Raw genomic sequence first — 20,771 nt, 5'->3', positions numbered from 1 at the left:
AGGATGTCTAGGTTATGAGCCTGAATGATGGAGAGGGTGGGAACAGGTAGGTGTTGCTGAAAATGACTGAGAATTGTTCAGGGGATTGGGGCTGGGCTTTTGCCATGCAGAGGTGAGGATGAGATGACCAGGAGACATTAGCAGCAGGCCACAAAGCAGAATCTGACACATCAGAACAGAGATGGGAGTCATTGTGGGGGGATGAGTGTTGAGTCCCGTGGGACCCCCGGCAGAGAACAGAGGGAGGATCCACCAACAAGGGGGACAGAGAGATAACAGGGGAGCCAAGAAGGGGTGGTGCAGGAAGCCTGAGAGGAGGGAGAAGAGACTTAGAGAGGAAAAGGCCATGAGAGGTCTTGGTGAGAGCGCTCTGGTGAAATGAAGGGGGAGGGTCCAGCAAGGGCAGCCACACACTCCATGGGGTGAGGGGAATGCACAAGGGGATGGGGAGGGCAGCAGGGGTTGGGGTGGGAAAGGGGAATATATGAGGAGGCATGGAACGTAGAAGGGGGCATAGCGGAGGTAGAGGAGGAAAGTATGGGAGCATGTGAGGGGGCTGAGGATTTGGGTGAGAGAGTGCAGGGAGTGTGTGAGGGAGCTGGAGGTTAGGATCTGTGAGGGGAGTGTTGGGGGGAGCACGGGAGAGGAGCAGTGGGAATACATGGGGGCAGAGGGCTGGGCTATGTTGGGGGAAGGAAATGTGTGAGGAGGAGGTAGGGCAGGAGGGCAGTGGGGGTTGGGGAGGGGAGTGTCTGAGGGGGAGGGGAGTGTGTCAGGGGGCTGGGGTGGGAGAATTTGGAGGGGGAAGTGTGTGATAGGGCTGGGGGTTGGATGTGGGAAGGGACCATATGGGGAAGTGTGGGAGGGCAATGGGGGTTGGGATGGGGGAATGTATGTGGGGGGCTGTATGAGGGAGACAGGAGGAGAACATGTAAGGGGGTGGAGGAGGGTAATTTATGAGGGGAGAAGAGTGTGAGGGACATGGGGAGGGGAGTGTCTGAGGGGATGGGGAGCTTGTCAAAGGGGTTGGGATGGGGGAGGGAAGGGAATATATGAGGGGTGGGGAGTGTGTGAGGAGGAGGGGAATGTATGAACAGGACAGGAAGGGAGGTGTGAGAGAGCTGGGGATGGGGTGGAGGTGGCGTGGGGAGGGAAGAGGAGCGTGTGAGGGGACTAGGGATGGGGCGGGGAGCATGTGAGGGGGCTGGGGATTGGGGTGGGGGGGAGGGAGCATAGTAGGGGGAGGGGAGAGGAGCGTGTGAGGGGGCTGGGGCCTCTCCGCTGCAGTGGAAAAGCTGCTGCAGCTCCAGGGGAAATGCTACTTGAATTAATCATGGCGCTGGCTGCCGTGCCAAGCCCAGGAGGAGGTTGCTGGCAAGGGGAGGAAATAACTTTCACAGGAATTTGGAACAAACGTGGCTCTTCTGGCTGTAACAGCAACACTCACCTCCCTCACAATTCTCCTCCCCCATGTACCATCACAGCCCCTTCCCCTCCTCCCATAGACCCTCCTGGCCCCCATACATCCCTCCTCCTACTTTCCTTTTTCCCAGCACATCCCCCTCCCACCACCTGCCTCTCCTCTAATCACCACACTCTTCTCTCCCTCTTCCACGTCTCCCCATCCATTCCCAGGAATTGCCCCACTAGGTCCCTCAGAGGGAATCTGCAGCACAGAGCTCTGAAAATGGGATCACTTCCAAACCCCTTCTCCCATGGAAAACTTTGTGCACCATAATTTTCTCCCACCTGCCCCCATTGCTATCTCCAACAGAACAGTTTGCGCACCATTATTATCCCCCTCCCCCCTCCCACTGTCCAGGGAATAGCCTGTGCACTATTATTATTATTAGATGCAAAACCCAAAAAACTCATCTCCTCACGTGCCTCCCTAGGACTTTCACACGTCATCTCTAGTCCACCCTACACATCTGGTCATAGCCTGTACCTGATCTTGGACATATATCAAGACAGAGGACATTAGAACCTGGCTGCTGTCTTGGACAATCAACCCATTAAGGCAGTGGCCAGAGACCTTCCAGCAACAAAAAAGACCAATAATCCATATTCAACCACAAAGAGTCATGGATTTCAACCATTTCCAAAGCTTGCTAAAGGACAACAGCATACACTCACAACACAAGGAGTCAAGCAGCTGGTGAACCTATTCTACACTGGCCTTGACTGCTGACAAGTTGGTCCCCAAACAGCCCCTTGCTCCCCATTGCTCACACAGATCTCCTTGGTTTTCTGACATCCTGCACTGGATGAAGACAGAGGTGCAGCAACAGGCAGAAAACAAAGGCCATTGGCCAACAAAGGATCAAACATAAATTCCTCAAAGTCTATGCTGAGGCTGTATTACAGGCCAAGAGAACCTGTCTATCAGCCTCCATTGAAACTGCCAAATTCATCCCCAAGGAGCAATCTAGGGTGGTAAACTGCTTCATCAATCTTTGGTGCCTAGAGTCTGCATCAGAGCTGAGCACCAAGCGCAGCAAAGAACTACCGCACACATTCAGGAAGCCTTCTCAAAATGCCCGGATCTGCCCTGCCTGCACCCACCAGCTAACAGCCCCCCTGCAGAATTCAGCACTATCAAGACGTCCAAGGGAATACACTAAAATGGTTTGAGTCCTCCCTGGAGGGATACACCCAAAGAGTTGTGATGGGAGACTGCACCTCCATCACTACACCTCTCACCTGCAGGGCTCCACAAGAATCAACTGATATTTTTTCTGATATCCTTTTCATCCTCTACATGCAACCACTAAGTGGTCAGACACCGTGGACTCAAGCATCAGCAATATGCAGGTGACACATAGCTTTACCTACCCTTCACCACATGCTACCACCAACGTGACCCAGAGGTTGGATGAAATAAACTCATGAATGAAAGATAACTGTCTGAAACTGAACCCAAGCATGATAAAGGTGATACTGGTGGGAAAAGGAAAGTATTCTGATGCATTTGCAGCTATGGTGCAGTCTCCTTTGATTGAAAGTTCATATCCACAATTGGCTAATTCAGTCTGTAGTCTAGGAGAACTCTTGGATTCCTCGCTGAGCTCTCGCATCGCAATGGTAGTGAATAATGCTTTCTACCATCTCTGGTTGGCTAGGAGACTCCATCCCATCCTGACAGCCAAAGACCTGGACTCAGTTATTCATGCCTTCATCACCTCTCAGCTGGACTACAACGATGTTATATACCTCAGCATGAAACCTTCAGCACTTAGGAAACTCCAGCTAGTACAGAAAGCTGCAGAATGGCTCTTCAACAACACAAGCTATGGTAAGAAACATCACACCTGTCCCTGCTCTCTACAATGGCTTCTCCTAGCATTCTGAATCAATTTCAAGGTCTCAGTTCTTATCTTCAAAGTGCTCTATGACCTGGGCCCAGGATACCTAAAAGACCATCTAAAGTTCTAGGATGAAGACAGTGGTTGGCTGTTTGCTCCTCTGGAGCAATGGAACTCTCAACAATAAGAGTGAAGCTTACCTGTGCAAAAGACAGAAACTTCTCCAGGCGCAGCATGAGACTGTGGAACGAACTCACCCAGGAACTAAGAACCATCACAAATCTCACCACTTTCCCCTCCAACTGCAGAGCATGTCTTTGATCCTACCTTCTCTAATACAAACACATAGTAACATCTATATTTATTTAAAAAAAAAATTTAAAAAACATACCTAAACAAGACACTTCACTGCACACACTTTTCCAGCTGGTGAGAGGATGAGAGAACAAACAACACATGACAGATGTGTGGTCATGTTGCTTAATGCACTACTGGAAGGCACTCAAATACTACGTCATGAGTGCAGTACGAAAACCTACACAGAATAGAATAGAATGGAATAGAATCCACCCCATCACTATCTTCAATGGAACAGTCCATGCACCATTATTTACCACCCCCCATCACTCTCTTCAATGGAACAGTCTCTGTACTATAGTACGTAAGGAGCTCTGGGTCTGACTGTGAGCTGCTAAGGCAGGCATGGCTGTTGGAGCACCATCATCCCATTGTGCAGCAATGGCGGTGGGTAATGCCTTCACTCGCCTCTGCTCACATGTCTTCAGCCAAGAGTGAACTGCAGTGGTTGAGAGCGGCTGAGTGGCTGTGTAAACTATCTGCGTTGTGCCCCTCCAGGGCCTGGACAACTCCCTGAGCTTCTCAGACTCAGTTCCTCTTCAGTGGGTCTCAGATACACTCCCCCAGGCTCTGCTGGGCTCAGATGCCGTTGCTGCAGTTCAACTATTTGCCATAATCCCTTGGTCTGGTTTCGTCTCTCCAGGGCTCAGATATTTAATATAATTTTTTGATGAAATCACGAGTTTGGTTGATAAAGGTAACTGTATTGACACAACAGACTTAGACTTCTGCAAGGCACTTCAGTACCATGTGATCTTCTGATCCAAATATTAATTCAGTTCACTGACAAATGGATTAAAAACTGGCAAACAGATCACAAAAAGTCACGGTATGGATCTGTTCTCAGCCCAATGCTATTCAATATCTTTTATCAATGATTTGGTAGAAAATATGAAATCACTGCTGGATATCACTTGGCAAATTCAGCTCATTTGAACAAAACGTGTTTTAATATAGCCAAATGCAAGGTGGAACATAGGTCACAGTTAAAGGGAGGGAGACTGTATTTTTGGAAAGCAGCGACATTAAAAATGACTCAGTGATCATGGTGAAAACCAGCTGAACATGAGTTCCCAGCAGGATATTGTATCTAAGAAGGCTAATGGGATCCTTGGGTGTATGAGCAGGGGACTACACAATAGGAGTAGGGAGGTAGTGTTACCTCCGTATACAGCATTGGTGAGACCATTATTGGAATGGTTTGAGGCCTGAACCCCCTGACATATAGCAAGAGACTCAGGAAACTCAGTCTATATAGATTATCCAACAGAAGGTGAAGGCCAAGCTGGTGTGCTGAAACCAGTCAAGTTGCCAAAACTGTCTCATTGTTTCCTTCTTCTCCCGTCAGTTTGTATCCACCAGTCGCCTTTTGTCTTATACTTAGATTGTGAGCTCTTTGGGGCAGGGGCTATCTTTTGGCTCTGTGTTTTCACTGGGGCTCCCTGGCAATACAGCAATACAAATAATAAATAATAATAAGATGACTCAATCACGGTCTAGAAGTATCTACATGGCGAGGAGATTTCTGAGAGAACATGGCTCTTTATCTCACACACAAAGGCACAATGAGATCCAACGGCTGGGAGCTGTAGCTAGATAAATTCAGACTGGAAATAAGATGCAGATTTTTAACAGTGCAGGGAATGAACCACTGCAACAACTTACCCAGGGATGTGGCGGATTCTCCGTCATTCAGAATCTGTAAATGGAGACAGGGTGCCTTTCTGAAAGACCCATTCGAGCTCAGCCAGACGTTCTGGGCTGGACACAGGAGTTATTTAGTGGGATTCTTTGGCCTGGACTCTGCAGGAGGTCTGACTGGATCATGAGGCACTAAAAGCTATGGATGCGTGCCCCCTGGGCTCTGCTCGGTTCTTCAGGCCTGGCTCCCCCTTGCTGGGGCCCAGTGCCGAGCCTAGTTGCCTGCCAGGCTCCTTTCCCATCCTCTCACGTTTCCCGGCTCAGAGGAAGCAGCAGCAGATGTGTGAGCTGTTTGCTTTGTGCTGTGGCCACGTGGGAGTTACCTGCACTCGGCCCAGACCCGCTGTTTCCAAACGAAACATGAGGACTGAGCCAAAGGCCCGAAATCCAGCCAAACCCTCAGCCACTTTGGCCTGCTTGGACAGCTCCCTCCACTTGCATGATTCACAGAAGAAGAGCCTCCAGCTGCAATCCCATTACACAGGGAGTGGAGGCTGCTGCCCAGGGCCTGCTCCAGCCCCTAACAGCCACAGCTGCCCTCCCTCCAGGGCAGGTGCGGAGTCTGCGGAAGTTCAGCCAGAGACAAGAGGGGCCTTCAGAGGCAATGTTCCTGCTTCCCAGGCCCCGCACCAGCAAACCAGGCTCCCCCTCCTCCCTCACTCTGAGGCAGGGACTCTCCTGCTCCCTTCCCCCTTTTCCCCTTGCTGCTCCCAACAGGCACAGAACTCCAGTCCCTTCTCCCACAATTGCATTTCCAGAACCCGGCTCCGCCTTTCCCCCACAACTCGTGAACCAAACAGAAAAGTGCTGAGAGAGGCATCCCTTCAGAGGTACAGGCCGGGGAGGGGTGACTGCTGTGTGACACCAGCCCCCATGGCTCACCCTACTACAGCATTGCAGACTCAGCCCCAATGCTCACCTTCCCACACCGCTCGCCCCTCCACTCACCTTCCCCCCACTGCCTCAGAGCCACCCCTCCCCCGCACCACTCACCTTCCCCGCACTGCTTCAGAGCCACCCCTCCCCCACACCGGTAACCTTCACCCCACTGCCTCAGAGCCACCCCTCACCCCCCTCCGCTCACCTTCCCCCCACCGCCTCAGAGCCACCCTTGACCCACCACCGCTCACCTTCCCCCCACCACCTCAGAGCCACCCCTCACCCCCCTCCACTCACCTTCCCCCCACCACCTCAGAGCCACCCCTCACCCCCCTCCGCTCACCTTCCCCCCACCGCCTCAGAGCCACCCCTCACCCCCACACCGCTCACCTTCCCCCCACTGCCTCAGAGCCACCCCTCACCCCCCTCCGCTCACCTTCCCCGCACTGCCTCAGAGCCACCCCTCCCCCACACCGGTAACCTTCCCCCCACTGCCTCAGAGCCACCCCTCACCCCCCTCCGCTCACCTTCCCCCCACCGCCTCAGAGCCACCCTTGACCCACCACCGCTCACCTTCCCCCCACCACCTCAGAGCCACCCCTCACCCCCCTCCACTCACCTTCCCCCCACCACCTCAGAGCCACCCCTCACCCCCCTCCGCTCACCTTCCCCCCACCGCCTCAGAGCCACCCTTGACCCACCACCACTCACCTTCCCCCCACCGCCTCAGAGCCACCCCTCACCCCGCTCCACTCACCTTCCCCCCACCACCTCAGAGCCACCCTTGACCCACCACCGCTCACCTTCCCCCCACCGCCTCAGAGCCACCCCTCACCCCGCTCCACTCACCTTCCCCCCACTGCCTCAGAGCCACCCCTCACCCCGCTCCACTCACCTTCCCCGCACTGCTTCAGAGCCACCCTTCCCCCACACCGGTAACCTTCACCCCACTGCCTCAGAGCCACCCCTCACCCCCCTCCGCTCACCTTCCCCCCACCGCCTCAGAGCCACCCCTCACCCCCCTCCGCTCACCTTTCCCCCACCGCCTCAGAGCCACCCCTCACCCCCCTCCACTCACCTTCCCCCCACCACCTCAGAGCCACCCCTCACCCCGCTCCACTCACCTTTCCCCCACCGCCTCAGAGCCACCCCTCACCCCCCTCCGCTCACCCTCTCCCCACTGCCTCAGAGCCACCCTTGACCCACCACCGCTCACCTTCCCCCCACCACCTCAGAGCCACCCCTCACCCCGCTCCACTCACCTTCCCCCCACTGCCTCAGAGCCACCCCTCCCCCACACCGCTCACCTTCCCCCCACCGCCTCAGAGCCACCCCTCACCCCGCTCCACTCACCTTTCCCCAACCGCCTCAGAGCCACCCCTCACCCCCCTCCACTCACCTTCCCCCCACTGCCTCAGAGCCACCCCTCACCCCGCTCCACTCACCTTCCCCCCACTGCCTCAGAGCCACCCCTCCCCCACACCGCTCACCTTCCCCCCACCGCCTCAGAGCCACCCCTCACCCCGCTCCACTCACCTTTCCCCAACCGCCTCAGAGCCACCCTTGACCCACCACCGCTCACCTTCCCCCCACCGCCTCAGAGCCACCCCTCACCCCGCTCCACTCACCTTCCCTCCACTGCCTCAGAGCCACCCCTCCCCTGCACCACTCACCTTCCCCGCACTGCTTCAGAGCCACCCCTCACCCCCCTCCGCTCACCTTCCCCCCACCGCCTCAGAGCCACCCCTCACCCCCCTCCACTCACCTTCCCCCCACTGCCTCAGAGCCACCCCTCACCCCCCTCCACTCACCTTCTCCCCACTGCCTCAGAGCCACCCCTCCCCCCGCTCCACTCACCTTTCCCCAACCGCCTCAGAGCCACCTCTCCCCCACACCGCTCACCTTCCCCCCACCGCCTCAGAGCCACCCCTCCCCCACACCGCTCACCTTCCCCCCACTGCCTCAGAGCCACCCCTCACCCCCCTCCACTCACCTTCCCCCCACTGCCTCAGAGCCACCCCTCACCCCCCTCCACTCACCCTCTCCCCACTGCCTCAGAGCCACCCCTCACCCCCCTCCACTCACCTTCCCCCCACTGCCTCAGAGCCACCCCTCCCCCACACCGCTCACCTTCCCCGCACTGCTTCAGAGCCACCCCTCACCCCGCTCCACTCACCTTCCCCCCACTGCCTCAGAGCCACCCCTCCCCCACACCGCTCACCTTCCCCCCACTGCCTCAGAGCCACCCCTCACCCCCCTCCACTCACCTTCCCCCCACTGCCTCAGAGCCACCCCTCACCCCCCTCCACTCACCTTCTCCCCACTGCCTCAGAGCCACCCCTCACCCCCCTCCACTCACCTTCCCCCCACTGCCTCAGAGCCACCCCTCCCCCACACCGCTCACCTTCCCCCCACCGCCTCAGAGCCACCCCTCACCCCCCTCCGCTCACCTTCCCCCCACTGCCTCAGAGCCACCCCTCCCCCACACCACTCACCTTCCCCCCACCGCCTCAGAGCCACCCCTCACCCCCCTCCGCTAACCTTCACCCCACTGCCTCAGAGCCACCCCTCACCCCCCTCCGCTCACCTTCTCCCCACTGCCTCAGAGCCACCCCTCACCCCCCTCCACTCACCTTCCCCCCACTGCCTCAGAGCCACCCTTGACCCACCACCGCTCACCTTCCCCCCACCGCCTCAGAGCCACCCCTCACCCCGCTCCACTCACCTTCCCCGCACTGCCTCAGAGCCACCCCTCCCCCACACCGCTCACCTTCCCCCCACTGCCTCAGAGCCACCCCTCCCCCGCACCACTCACCTTTCCCCCACTGCCTCAGAGCCACCCCTCCCCCACACCGCTCACCTTCCCCCCACTGCCTCAGAGCCACCCCTCACCCCCCTCCGCTCACCTTCCCCCCACCGCCTCAGAGCCACCCCTCACCCCCCTCCACTCACCTTCCCCCCACCGCCTCAGAGCCACCCTTGACCCACCACCGCTCACCTTCCCCCCACCGCCTCAGAGCCACCCCTCACCCCGCTCCACTCACCTTCCCCCCACCGCCTCAGAGCCACCCCTCACCCCCCTCCACTCACCTTCCCCCCACTGCCTCAGAGCCACCCCTCCCCCACACCAGTCACCTTCTCCCCACTGCCTCAGAGCCACCCCTAACCCCCCTCCACTCACCTTCCCCCCACTGCCTCAGAGCCACCCCTCACCCCCCTCCACTCACCTTCCCCCCACCGCCTCAGAGCCACCCCTCACCCCCCTCCACTCACCTTCCCCCCACTGCCTCAGAGCCACCCCTCCCCCACACCAGTCACCTTCCCCCCACTGCCTCAGAGCCACCCCTCACCCCCCTCCGCTCACCTTCCCCCCACTGCCTCAGAGCCACCTCCTGCCCCCAATAACTCAATTTCCCCACCGTGCCCCCCCCTCATCCCTTGCTCATGTCAGACAGACACCCCCCCACACTAGCTCCCCAGGCATTTCCCCCTGCATGGACTTGCCATCTTATGGAGCAAACCCCTTCCCTCTGCCCATCTCTGCTCCTGACCCCGAAGCTGCCCCCCTGCATCTCTCATCCTCCTGACTGCACCTGTAGATCTCATCCTCCCTTCACCCCGGGCCTCTCCTTTCTCTCCCAGCTGGCTACGGGCGCCCAAAGCAGCAGCATCCCATCTCCAGCATGCTCTGTCTCTGGCAGCATCCCAGGGGTTTGTGCGGGATTTGGATGGTACTGAGCACTGACGCTGGCTCCTAGGTTATTGTTAGGGAGGAACCACTGTTCAGTGATGAGGGCAGGGGACTGAGAGTCTAGATTCCTGTGTTCTTTTCCCAGCTCTGAACAGACCAACTTTGACAGACTGAAGAAGCTCCACGTATCTCAAAGCCACTTAATCACACACTTTCACAGAAATCAGATCTCAGTCGGGGTCTGTGTGGCACCCACCACAAGGGGGCCCCTGATCTCAGTCACAGGCTCTAAATGCCACTGTAATACTGTTACTGATAATATTACCCATCCCAGACCCTGCTGCCTACCCCACACAAGGCGGGGGACTCCACTCTGACCCATACACCCACTAGTCCCTGACCCCTTCCCCTTCCAGGTCAGTGCCCCACCCCCCCAACTCATCCATCCCAGGCCCTGATTCCTCTCCCATTGCCCCCCATCTCCTCTGCCCTCCACGCCCCTCCTTCTGCCCACATACAATATCCCCCACCCTTGGCCTTGACCACTCTTCAGCCTGACCATCCGACTGCTCTGAACCCCAGGCCTCTCCCGCTGCCTGGCCACCTCCTGCCCTCCACGCCACGCCTCTCCCCATGCCTGGCTACCCTCAGCCCCTCCGCCTGCCTGGCTACCCTCCACTCCAAGCCTCTCCCCCTGCCTGGCCACCCCCCAGCCCAGCCATCCCCACCCTGCACCCCAGGGTGTCCCCCATCTGTCCGGCTGTCCCCCCACCTGTAGGAAGCAGGTCCCAGCGGGTGTGTTCTCCTTCAGGGATATATTGTAGAAGTTGCTCCTGAACACAGGCTCATTATCATTGATGTCCTGCAGGGCCACGTGCACCACGGCCGTGGAGGAGAGGACAGGTGTCCCTCTGTCCATGGCCAGCACCGTCAGCTGGGGCTGAGGGTCCTTCTCATAATCCAGGGAGGCAGCAGTGGTGATGATGCCTGTGGCTGGGTCGATGGTAAACCAGTTGGAGTGGGTGTCCTGACTGTGTAGGATGCTGTACCGTACCTCCCCATTGGGACCCTGGTCCTTGTCACGGGCTGTCACCTGCAGGACAAAGCTGCCTGGGTACACCACCTCGGGGATGCTCTGCTTGTATTCCTGCTGGTCAAAGAGTGGTGGGTTATCATTGACATCCATCACCTGCAGCACAAAGGCCGACTCTGCCCGCAGCGGAGGGGTCCCTGAGTCAGTGGCCGTCACCCGCAGGTCATAGGAGTCTCTCTCCTCCCGATCCAGCAGCTGGTCCACACAGATCAAGTAGATGATATTGTCCTTGGTGGTGAGGGCAAATTTGCCATCTCCCCCCTCCAGGGAGACATTGACATTGGAATACTCACCATAGTCGGGGTCCGAGACAGAGATGCGTGCCACGTACTGGCCGGGCTGGGCACCCTCGGAGATCTGTGGTGAGCCGTCCTCGCTCAGGAAGATGATGGTCATGGTGGGCTGGTTGTCATTGTAGTCGCGCACGTGGATGGTGACAAAGGCTGTGGTGACTTCTGGGTGCATGGCCTTGTCCCGTGCCTGCACCACCAGCTCATGCACCTTCCTCATCTCATAGTCCAGCCCCTTGTTGAGCGTGATGACACCCGTCCTGGAGTCGATGGTGAAGTACTGATCAGGGTCACTCTGCCGACGATTGATCTCATACACCACAGCCCCGTTGTCACCCTCATCTGCGTCGGAGGCAAAAACCTGCAGGATGCTGCTGCCTGGCTTCAAGTTCTCAGAGATGAGGGTGTGGTAGCGGCTCTGGTTGAAGGCAGGTGCATTGTCGTTGATGTCCTGTATGGCCACATCCAAACTCATCTGAGTGCTCCGAGGAGGGGAGCCGCCATCATAGGCCTCCAGCAGCAGGGAATACGACGAGCAGTTCTCCCGGTCCAGGACGTTGCTTACCACCAGGTCCAAGTACAGGACCCCACTGGGGCCCCTGCGGGTCTCCAGGCGGAAGGCTTGGCCCACATTCTCCCCTTTGAGCACATAACCCTGGGTGTTCAGCAGGCCACTGTCAGCATCGAAGGCTGGGTCCAGGGGGAACCTGCTGCCAATGTGGGTGTGCTCTGGGATTTGAAAGGTGCGGTGGTGCTTGGGGAATACTGGTGCATGGTCATTGATGTCATTCACCTGGACATTCACCTCCACTGTGATGCCCTCAGGGGTGACAGCAATGAAACTGTAACGGTCCCGGCTCTCTCGGTCCAGCACACGGGCTGTTTTGATGATGCCTGTGTTCTCATCTATCTCCAGGTCCGTGGTGACACCGCTGCCCTCCTGTGCAGAGATGAAGTACATGTAGGCAGTGGTGCTGGGGGGCAGTCCAGCACTGATGTCCCCGATGATGGTGCCAGCTGGCTGCTCCTCATCTATCTGTAAATCCAGGGTGCCCAGCACAGTAGAGCCCTGCCCTGGCCTTAGGCCCCCAAGTAGCAGCAGCTGCAGCAGCAACTGGGCTGATCTTTTCAGGCACCCCATCACTAACAACTCCCTGAGGCCCTGGGGACGGAGGTGAAGGTTGGCTCGGTCTCCTTTTCAGTGTGCGCTCCTTAATCCTGCAAGGAATGCAGATCAGAGGAGGCTGGTCAGGAGGGGAGCAGCAAGCAAAGGACAGGAAAAGCATAAGGGGGAGGGGAGCCCTGCCAGGTACCCCCAGCCTCCTTCCTCTGATTTCTTTCCCTCTAGCAGGAAACCTATGAGACAAAGAGGTCATTACACAAAATTAGACCCAGAGGAGAAAGAGTAAAACCAGGGCAATACAGAGGAGCAGAAGCATTTGCTGGTGCCTGAGGAGAAGGCCTGGGGCTCCCTCTGGGGCTGCATGTCCAGCTCCAGGCAGGCTACAGAGCTAACAAGAAGTTCAGGCTTGTACTATACACTATAACGGACCATTCCCATTGCAGCTTGTGCTCTTCCCAAGAGCCATCCCGGCTCTGCAGCAGGATCACAAAGAAGCTGAGTGCTGGTCAGGACTCCCGGGTTCTATTCCCAGCGCTGACCCTGACCTTGAGCAGGCTTTTCCCTTGTCTGTGTCCCAATATCCCCCTCTGTAAATGAATATAGATGGGTCAGCTCTGTCAGGCTGGGTCTGCCCTACGCTCTGGAAGGGTTCCAGAGGGGCTGATGCCCAGGACTGCAGGTTGCCAGGGCACTGAGCAATGTCATCATTACCAGGTTTGGTTCCTCGGCTCTCACATGCCAGTGACCTGGGGAGCACATGGTATGAGCCTGCGAGAGATGTTGACAGGCCCTCTCAGGGCACTCCCCTGGGGGAAAAAGAGGTTAGGTGTGAAAAATGGGGGATCCAAACCTGATATCAACTGGAAGGTGCCAGTGTGCAGCTGAGCTGGATGGGGGCTCATGCCCCAGTGGCCAATAAATCAGCAGGGCTCTACCACCCAGCAGGCATCTACCATTTAGAGACTGCCCAGCTTAAAACCTGGTCCCTCTGGAGCAGAAGTGGCCCATCATTTTAGCCTGGCACAGATTTGGGATGCCCCTGAGTGGACACTGTGCCAGGATGGTAACAGCAGAGTGGGAATGTGGCAGCTGGCTGTGAGCCCCACAGCTGCCCTGGCTTTCCGTGCATTTTCTCCCTGTCCCACACACCCTCTGCTGCTTGCACTCCTCCTTTGTCTCCTTCTCCCTGCTTCTTGGCTCTCTGGCTCCTTTGCTCCATCCCCTTCACTCCCCCTACTGTAGCTTCAGCTCACTGCAGCGGTGGGCGAGGGATGGGCAGAGGAGGAGTGGCTGTGATGCTGCTACACCGAGAGCCTGAGGGCTGCCTGGCCCCCGGGGCATGGCTCACACGCCCCAGGAGCAGGCAGGGCAACTTAACAGTCAGGAAGCTCATCAAGGCGCACAAGCCCCAGTGCCGCTCTTAGCCCCCGGTGAAGCAGGGCTTAGTGGTCTGCAGGGATGGCGTCAGCATGAGCTCATACTTGGATTCTCTTGAAAGCATTTGCTGTGGGTCCCATAACCACACTCAGGAGTTGCTCATGTCAGACATGGGGCGGCAGGAACTTCACTGCGTTCAGGGATGGAGATGGGTGGGGGCTGCTGGCTTCCAGCTGGCGATGAACTAGTGTGTGACTGGGGAGATGGATGTGACTGGACCGGCTGAAGCACCCCATAGCAGTATTAAGCCTTTCCGGGGGCACAGAGAGTCAGGACTCCTGGGTTCTATTCCCAGCTCCAGAAGTGGATCTGCCCTAATACAAATAGCTTCCCTGTAAGCTGCAACAATTGCTGACATGGAAAGCGATCTTAGGTAAACATTTTCTATACGTGTAGTTTCTTTAAACACAGACCAACATTTGGACCCATAGAGGAGCAGCCGGTGCCCCGGGACTCCATGCTTCTCTATGGACCATGGTTTAGTATCCACTGCTCTAGGGTCCCGGGTCCTGGGGCTCGATCGTCTCCCAACAGGATACAAGAAGTCAGTGGGACTTACTCATATCCTGGCACTGGCTTCAAGTTGGACTTATGCCACTGAGTCACTGAATGGCCTTGAAAAATCACTTCACTTCCCCCTGCTAAAGCAGTGATAATGATACTTACCCAGATTGGGGGTGGTTCAGTGGGTTCTGTGTGTGGATGGGGCAACAATTTTTGGCAGTTGAGACAGGCTAGACCCTTGGCCTGTAATGAGTCTCAAGTGACCCAACCTTGGCTTGCTGGGGCCCATGCTGAGTCAGGCTAAGAACAATGGGAGGTGGGGAATCTCGGGTTTAGGCCTTTGGCTGAGGCTAGGCAGGTGGGGAGCAGAGGGTCTGTCCCACGGAAGTCAAAGGAGAGAGAGGGAGCTGGAGCGTGACAGAGGGACCAAGGCTCAATGCTGTTGAGATATAAACAGAAGTGGGTAAACTAACCTAAACTAAACTCCATATTTCCCAAAGGAGACATGGATAAACTCGTTATCCATGTGTGCTCTGAACTACCATGCTGAAAGGGCTGGGTTTGCACAGGAGAGCAAATCCCATTAGTGCCAGGAAGGCAGCAAACCTAGGAAGGCGCTGGGTGAATTTGGAGGATGACTGGGGAAGGAATGAAGCTGAGGGGTATCGAGGGCAGCTGGGTATGTGTGGAGTGTGTGCAGACTCGTATCTCCCGTCTCATGTGTGCCCTGGTAGGGTTGGGGACTGGGAGGTTCAGGCCTGTTCCCCCTCCCCACACCGGGAGGCCTGGCTGTTGGATCTCCCTGCTTGTCCTGGGCAGAGGTTGGGAGCAGGCTGTTCAAGGCGCGGGCAGACCCGCATCCTGATGAGCCTCACAGGCTCAGGCCAGTGGGGAAGGCTGTGGTGACCTCAGTGGATGCAGAGTCACCAAATCCCAACAGCTGCTTCCAATTAGCAGATAGCTCAGTGCAAGGGGCTGGCGCGGCTGGTCCAAGCCCTGCCTGTGTAATGTGAGCCAGGCTGCCTCGCTCGCTTGCTCACTCCCCTTCCTTCCCGAGGCACTGAGCTCCCTATAAAACCAATGGCAGACTCAGCCACCCTGCAGAAAGCCATTAGCCAGCAGCACCCCCCACCATGCCACACCAGGATTCCAGACCACAGAGCTGGGGGCTGGGGGCGGGGGCGTGCAGAGGGAAAGAGGCAGGGGAGATGATGGGGCTTTAGCAAGGTTTGTGTTCTGGATTAAAATGCACTGGGTTCCCTCCAGCAACAGCACCTCCAGCTTCACTCATGTCCTTGGGCCTCCAATACCCGGCACAGGGCTGGCATATCAGAGGTACTGGGAGATCCAGGCCCAGGGGAAGGAGAGGCGGGTTATTGATGAGCAGGGGAAGGAAACAGCAGGAAAACAGAGAGCACATGCAACTGTCCATCCAGCTACAGAATTTTCTGTCTCCTGGCATGTCTAGGGGTATGTCTACACTGGACCTGAAGTGTAATTTCCAGCCCGGGTAGCCATACCTGCACTAGCTCTGATTGAGCTAGCATGCTAAAAACTGTAGCTGCAGGAGGACAGGTTAACCCCATGAAGATGTACACAGGATTTCAGACAGGATCCTGCTTCAGATAACTAGCCCGTCCTGCTGCTTGTGCCGTCAGTGCACCACTTTAGCATGCTAGAATTTTGATTAGCACTAGAGTGAGTGTGTCCACCCATGCTGGAAATTATTTGTCCAGCTCCAGTGTAGATTTACCCAAAGTGCCATCTACTAGGCATGGTGAATTAGGTGCCAATGACCCCTACTGGAAGGACAGTGAAGGGAGTGGCACAGAGGGTATGACCAAGCAGCATAGGCACAGTCAAAGACAATGCAAATAGTGCTAATGCTGCATGCTGGCTCCATAGAAATACGCTCACAGTACACACGGCACTGGTGAGACCTCCCCTGGAATACTGTGTGCAGTTCTGGTCTCCCATGTTTAAGAAAGATGAATTCAAATTGGAACAGGTGCAAAGGGCTACTAGGATGATCCGAGGAATGGAAAACCCACCGTACGAGAGGAGACTCAAAGAGCTTGGCCTGTTTAGCCTAACCAATAGAAGGCTGAGGGGAGATACGATTGCTGTCTATATATACACATCAGAGGGATAAATACAAGGGAGGGAGAGGAGTTATTTAAGTGCCAATGTGGACACAAGAACAAATGGATATAAACTGGCCATCAACAAGTTTAGGCTCAAAATTAGGCAAAGGTTTCTAACCATCAGAGGAGTGAAGTTCTGGAGCCACCTCCCAAGGGGAGCAAAAACACCTAACTGGCTTCAAGACTGAGCCTGATAAATTTGTAGAGGGGATGGTATGATGGGACTGCGTACAATGGCATGTGTCCGATCGGTGACTGCCAGTAGCAAAAATCCCCAACTGCTGGAGACGGGACACTAGATGGGGGGACGGGGGGGAGGACTCTGAGTGACTACAGAGAATTCTTCTCCAGGTATCTCCTGGTGGGTCTTGCCCACTGACTAGATGATCATGATGGTCAGTCCTGGCCTTAAAGTCTATGAGGTCCCTATATGTGTAAAAATATTATTGAGCCCTAGTCTTCACGCAGACTGCCCTGTACCCACAACTTCAAACCACTAGCCTTCAAAGCCAGACAAAGCCCTTCAATGACTGGCAGTGGTTCTGCCTCCCAACCCCTACCCAGCTGGTGCACAGCTGGCCCCCCCGCCCCGTATTCTCCACTTCCCCTTCCAACCCCTGTCCATCTCCTCCTGCTCTGCAGAATGACCCCATATCCACTGCTCCCCTTTCCAACCCCTACCCAGCTCCCCCATGGCCTGTACCCTGACACCCTCTCTTACACTCCTCCTTCCAGTCCCTACGTGGCTCCCCCATGGCCTGCAGCCCGACCCTTCTCCACCGCTCCCCCTTCCAGCCCCTCCCCGGCTCCTCCTGGCCTGCAGCATGACCCCATCTCCCTACCATTACTATGTACATTGGTGCCCTCCTCCCCCATTCCCTTACCAGCAGTCTGGGTCTGCAAATGCCTTGAGCAAAGGCTGGCTCTGGAGCAGCCAGATCAACATCTACCCGTACTCCAGACCCTCTCAGATAGTGTACCACAGCCTTGTCATGCACACAACACACTCCCAGCTGGCGCGCACACACACAGCCCTCTCTCTCTCAAACACACACATACAATGTCACTCTCACACGCACAATACACTCCCACCTGGCTCACACACACACACACACACACTGTGTGTCTTTCTCTCTGTCTCACACACACACGTCTCTCTCACACACACAAAATACACTCAGTGGGTGCGCATACACACAGACATACACACACAATGTCTCTCACACATACAATACACTCAGTGGGCACGCACACACAGGCACACACACACAATGTCTGTAACACACACAATACACTCAGTGGGCGTGTGCACGCACACACACAATGCACTCACAGCTGGCACACACAGTGTCTAGCACACACGTACAGCTTTTATACCCTCACAGCTGTTTAGTGCACAAACACACACTCACAGTCTCTCCCACACCCTCTCTGCCCACGCAGCCTGCGCAGCCAAAGCACCCGAGTGGCCTGACACGTTCCCGGAGCGTGGCCAAAGCCAGACCCTGGGACCCTCTGGACCCGCTGCCCCTCCAGACACAGCATGTGCAACCTCCCCCCCATCCAAGTACCCCCCTTCCAGGCTCCGCACCCCCATTGTCTCGCACTGCCGAGCAGAACAAAGCGCTCGGTTTCCCCAGCAAGAATTTACCGGAGGGGCCGTGACCGTGTAAACGGAGCGGGCCGGGAACCCCGTTCTTACCCCCCACCCCGGAAAGGAGCGGCGCCCAACGGCCTCTGGGCTCCGGAGCGGGTACCTGGGCCATGAGAGGGATGCGGAGCAGAGGCCGAGAATGGGGAAGGGACTGCGGGGACGCGGCTGGGGCCCGCGGGAGCCTGCTCCAGTCCCCGTGCCAGGAGAGCACAAAGCGGCCATCCCCGCTGTGTCTGGGCGCCGCCCCGTGCGCGGCGCCAAGCCGGGGGGAGGAAGAAGGGGGGCGCGGGACTGGGAGCCGGAGGGGTGGGTGCGGGGCGGGGAGCCGGGGGCGGGGAGCCTGGGGATGGCGCAGGGTCGGGGGAACCGGGGGGGGGGCGGGGACAGGGAGCCGAGGGGGGAGGCGCAGGGGGGGAGGGGGCGCGGGACGGTGAGTCGGAGCGGGGGGTGCGGGGACTGGGAGCCGCAGGGTCGGGGGAACCGGGGGGGGGGCGGGGACGGGGAGCCGAGGGGGGAGGCGCAGGGGCGGAGGGGGGCGCGGGACTGTGAGTCGGAGCGGGGGGTGCGGGGACGGGGAGCCGCAGGGTCGGGGGAGCCGGGGGGGGCGGGAAGCCGAGGGGGGAGGCGCAGGGTCGGGGGAAAGGGGGTCCGGCCCCAGCGCTCAGCACTTACACCCGTCGGGCTCCGCGGCGCAGTCACGGCCCCGCAGCCGGCCCCGCACAGCGCCCCTGCGGAGCCGGGCACCGACTCCCCATCGCGGCTGCCGAGCGCCGGTGCCCGCTGCAGGGATCTTCGCTGGCTCCGTCCTCGAGCTCCGCCGGCTGCTCGGGAGCCGGGGACGCAGGGTCCGCACTGGGCTGGGAGCGCAGGCTCCTGCTGCAACCCGATCCGGCGGCCCCCTCCCCGCCCCTCACCGCCCCGCTCCCTCCTTCCTCTCCATCCCCCCTCCCCAGGCTGCACGATTCATCGCGCCACCGGGAGCAGGGCCAGGGGAAAGAGGGAGCCGCGCACAGCTGGGCTGGGGGCTGCCTGCCGGAGGGGGGAGGGAGGGGCCGGGGAGCAGAGAAGGGACAGTGTGAGGGGAGCGATGGGAGGAAGAGACAAGAAAGGACAGCGAGAGGAGGGGGCTGGGCGGGGAGGGGGGAGCAGAGACGGGATAGTGAGGGAAGGGGGCAGGGAGGGGGAGCAGAGACGGGATAGTGAAGGGAGGGGGCTGGACAGGGAGCGGGAGCAGAGACTGGATAGTGAGAGGAGGGGTGAGGGGGGAGCAGAGACGGGATAGTGAGGGGCAGGGAGGAGGAGCAGAGACGAGATAGTGACGGGAGGGGAAGGGGGCAGGGAGGGGGGAGCAGAGATGGGATAGTGAGGGGTGAGGGCAGGGAGGGGGGAGCAGAGACGGGATAGTGAGGGGAGGGGGCAGGACAGGGAGGGGGAGCGGAGAAGGGTCAGTGAGAGGAGGGGTGAGGCGGGGGGAGCAGAGACGGGATAGTGAGGGGAGGGGGATGGGGCAGGTTGGGGGGAGCAGACATGGGATAGTGACGGGAGTGGGCAGGGGGGGCAGAGACAGGATAGTGATGGGAGAGGGCAGGGTAAGGACGGGGAGCAGAGATGGGATAGTTAGGGGAGGGGGCAGGGGGGGCAGAGACAGGAAAGTGAGAGGAGGGGTGAGGCAGGGGAGCAGAGATGGGATAGTGAGGGGAGGGGGCAGGGGGCAGGGAGGAGGAGCAGAGATGGGACAGTGAGGGGATGGGGCAGGGAGGGGGAGCAGAGACAGGATAGTGAGGGGAGGGAGAGGGGGTAGGGGGGAGCAAAGACAGGATAGTGAGGGGAGGGGGGAGCAGAGACGGGATATGGAGGGGATGGGGCAGGGAGTTGGGAGCAGAGACGGGATAGTGAGGGGATGGGGCGGGGGGGGCAGAGATGGGATAGTGAGGGAGGGGGCAGGGAGGAGGAGCAGAGATGGGATACTGAGGGGATGGGGCGGGGGGGGAGCAGAGACGGGACAGTGAGGTGAGGAAGAGGGGGCAGGGAGGGGGGGCAGAGACGGGACAGTGAGGGGATGGGCAGAGGGGGGGCAGACCCAGGGTATTGATGGGAGGGGGCAGCTTGGGGAGGGGGAGTAGAGACGGGATAGTAAGGGGAGGGGGCAGGGAGGAGGAGCAGAGATGGGATACTGAGGGGATGCATGGAGCGGGGAGCAAAGATCAGATAGTGACGGGAGGGGGGAGCAGAGATGGGATAGAGAGGGGATGGGGCAGGGAGTGGGGAGCAGAGACGGGATAGTGAGGGGAGGGGGATGGGGCAGGGAGGAGGAGCAGAGACAGGACAGTGAGGGGAGGGGGCAGGGAGGGGGGCAGAAATGGGATAGTGAGGGGTGGGGCATGGGGGGAGCAGAGATGGGATAGTGAGGGGATGGGGAAGGAAGGAGGGAGAAGAGATGGATAGGGAGGGGATGGGGCAGGGAGGGGGGAGCAGAGACGGGATAGTGAGAGGAGGGGGCAGGGAGGAGGAGCAGAGATGGGATACTGAGGGGATGGGGCAGGGAGCGGGGAGCAGAGATCAGATAGTGACGGGAGAGGGCAGGGAGGGGGGA

General features: G+C 58.3%; 1 protein-coding gene across 1 annotated transcript in view; it reads right to left on the bottom strand.

The window, feature by feature from the left end:
• Positions 1–19,046, bottom strand: part of DCHS1 (dachsous cadherin-related 1) — a 118,696-nt gene extending 99,650 nt beyond the window's left edge. Inside the window, exons 1-2 of the mRNA XM_074953790.1 lie at positions 18,853–19,046; positions 10,706–12,534 (exon numbers count right to left, since the gene is read on the bottom strand). Of these exons, the coding sequence (XP_074809891.1) occupies positions 10,706–12,457 (1,752 nt within the window). The 5' untranslated portion in view covers positions 12,458–12,534; positions 18,853–19,046. The remainder of the gene's footprint in view (positions 1–10,705; positions 12,535–18,852) is intronic.
• Positions 19,047–20,771: the final 1,725 nt, after the last annotated feature.

This window comes from Natator depressus, chromosome 1 (assembly GCF_965152275.1).
Source record: "Natator depressus isolate rNatDep1 chromosome 1, rNatDep2.hap1, whole genome shotgun sequence".
NCBI lineage: Eukaryota > Metazoa > Chordata > Testudines > Cheloniidae > Natator > Natator depressus.
The sequence above is the reverse complement of the archived record's forward strand: the minus strand, read 5'-3'. Positions and strand labels throughout refer to the sequence as shown.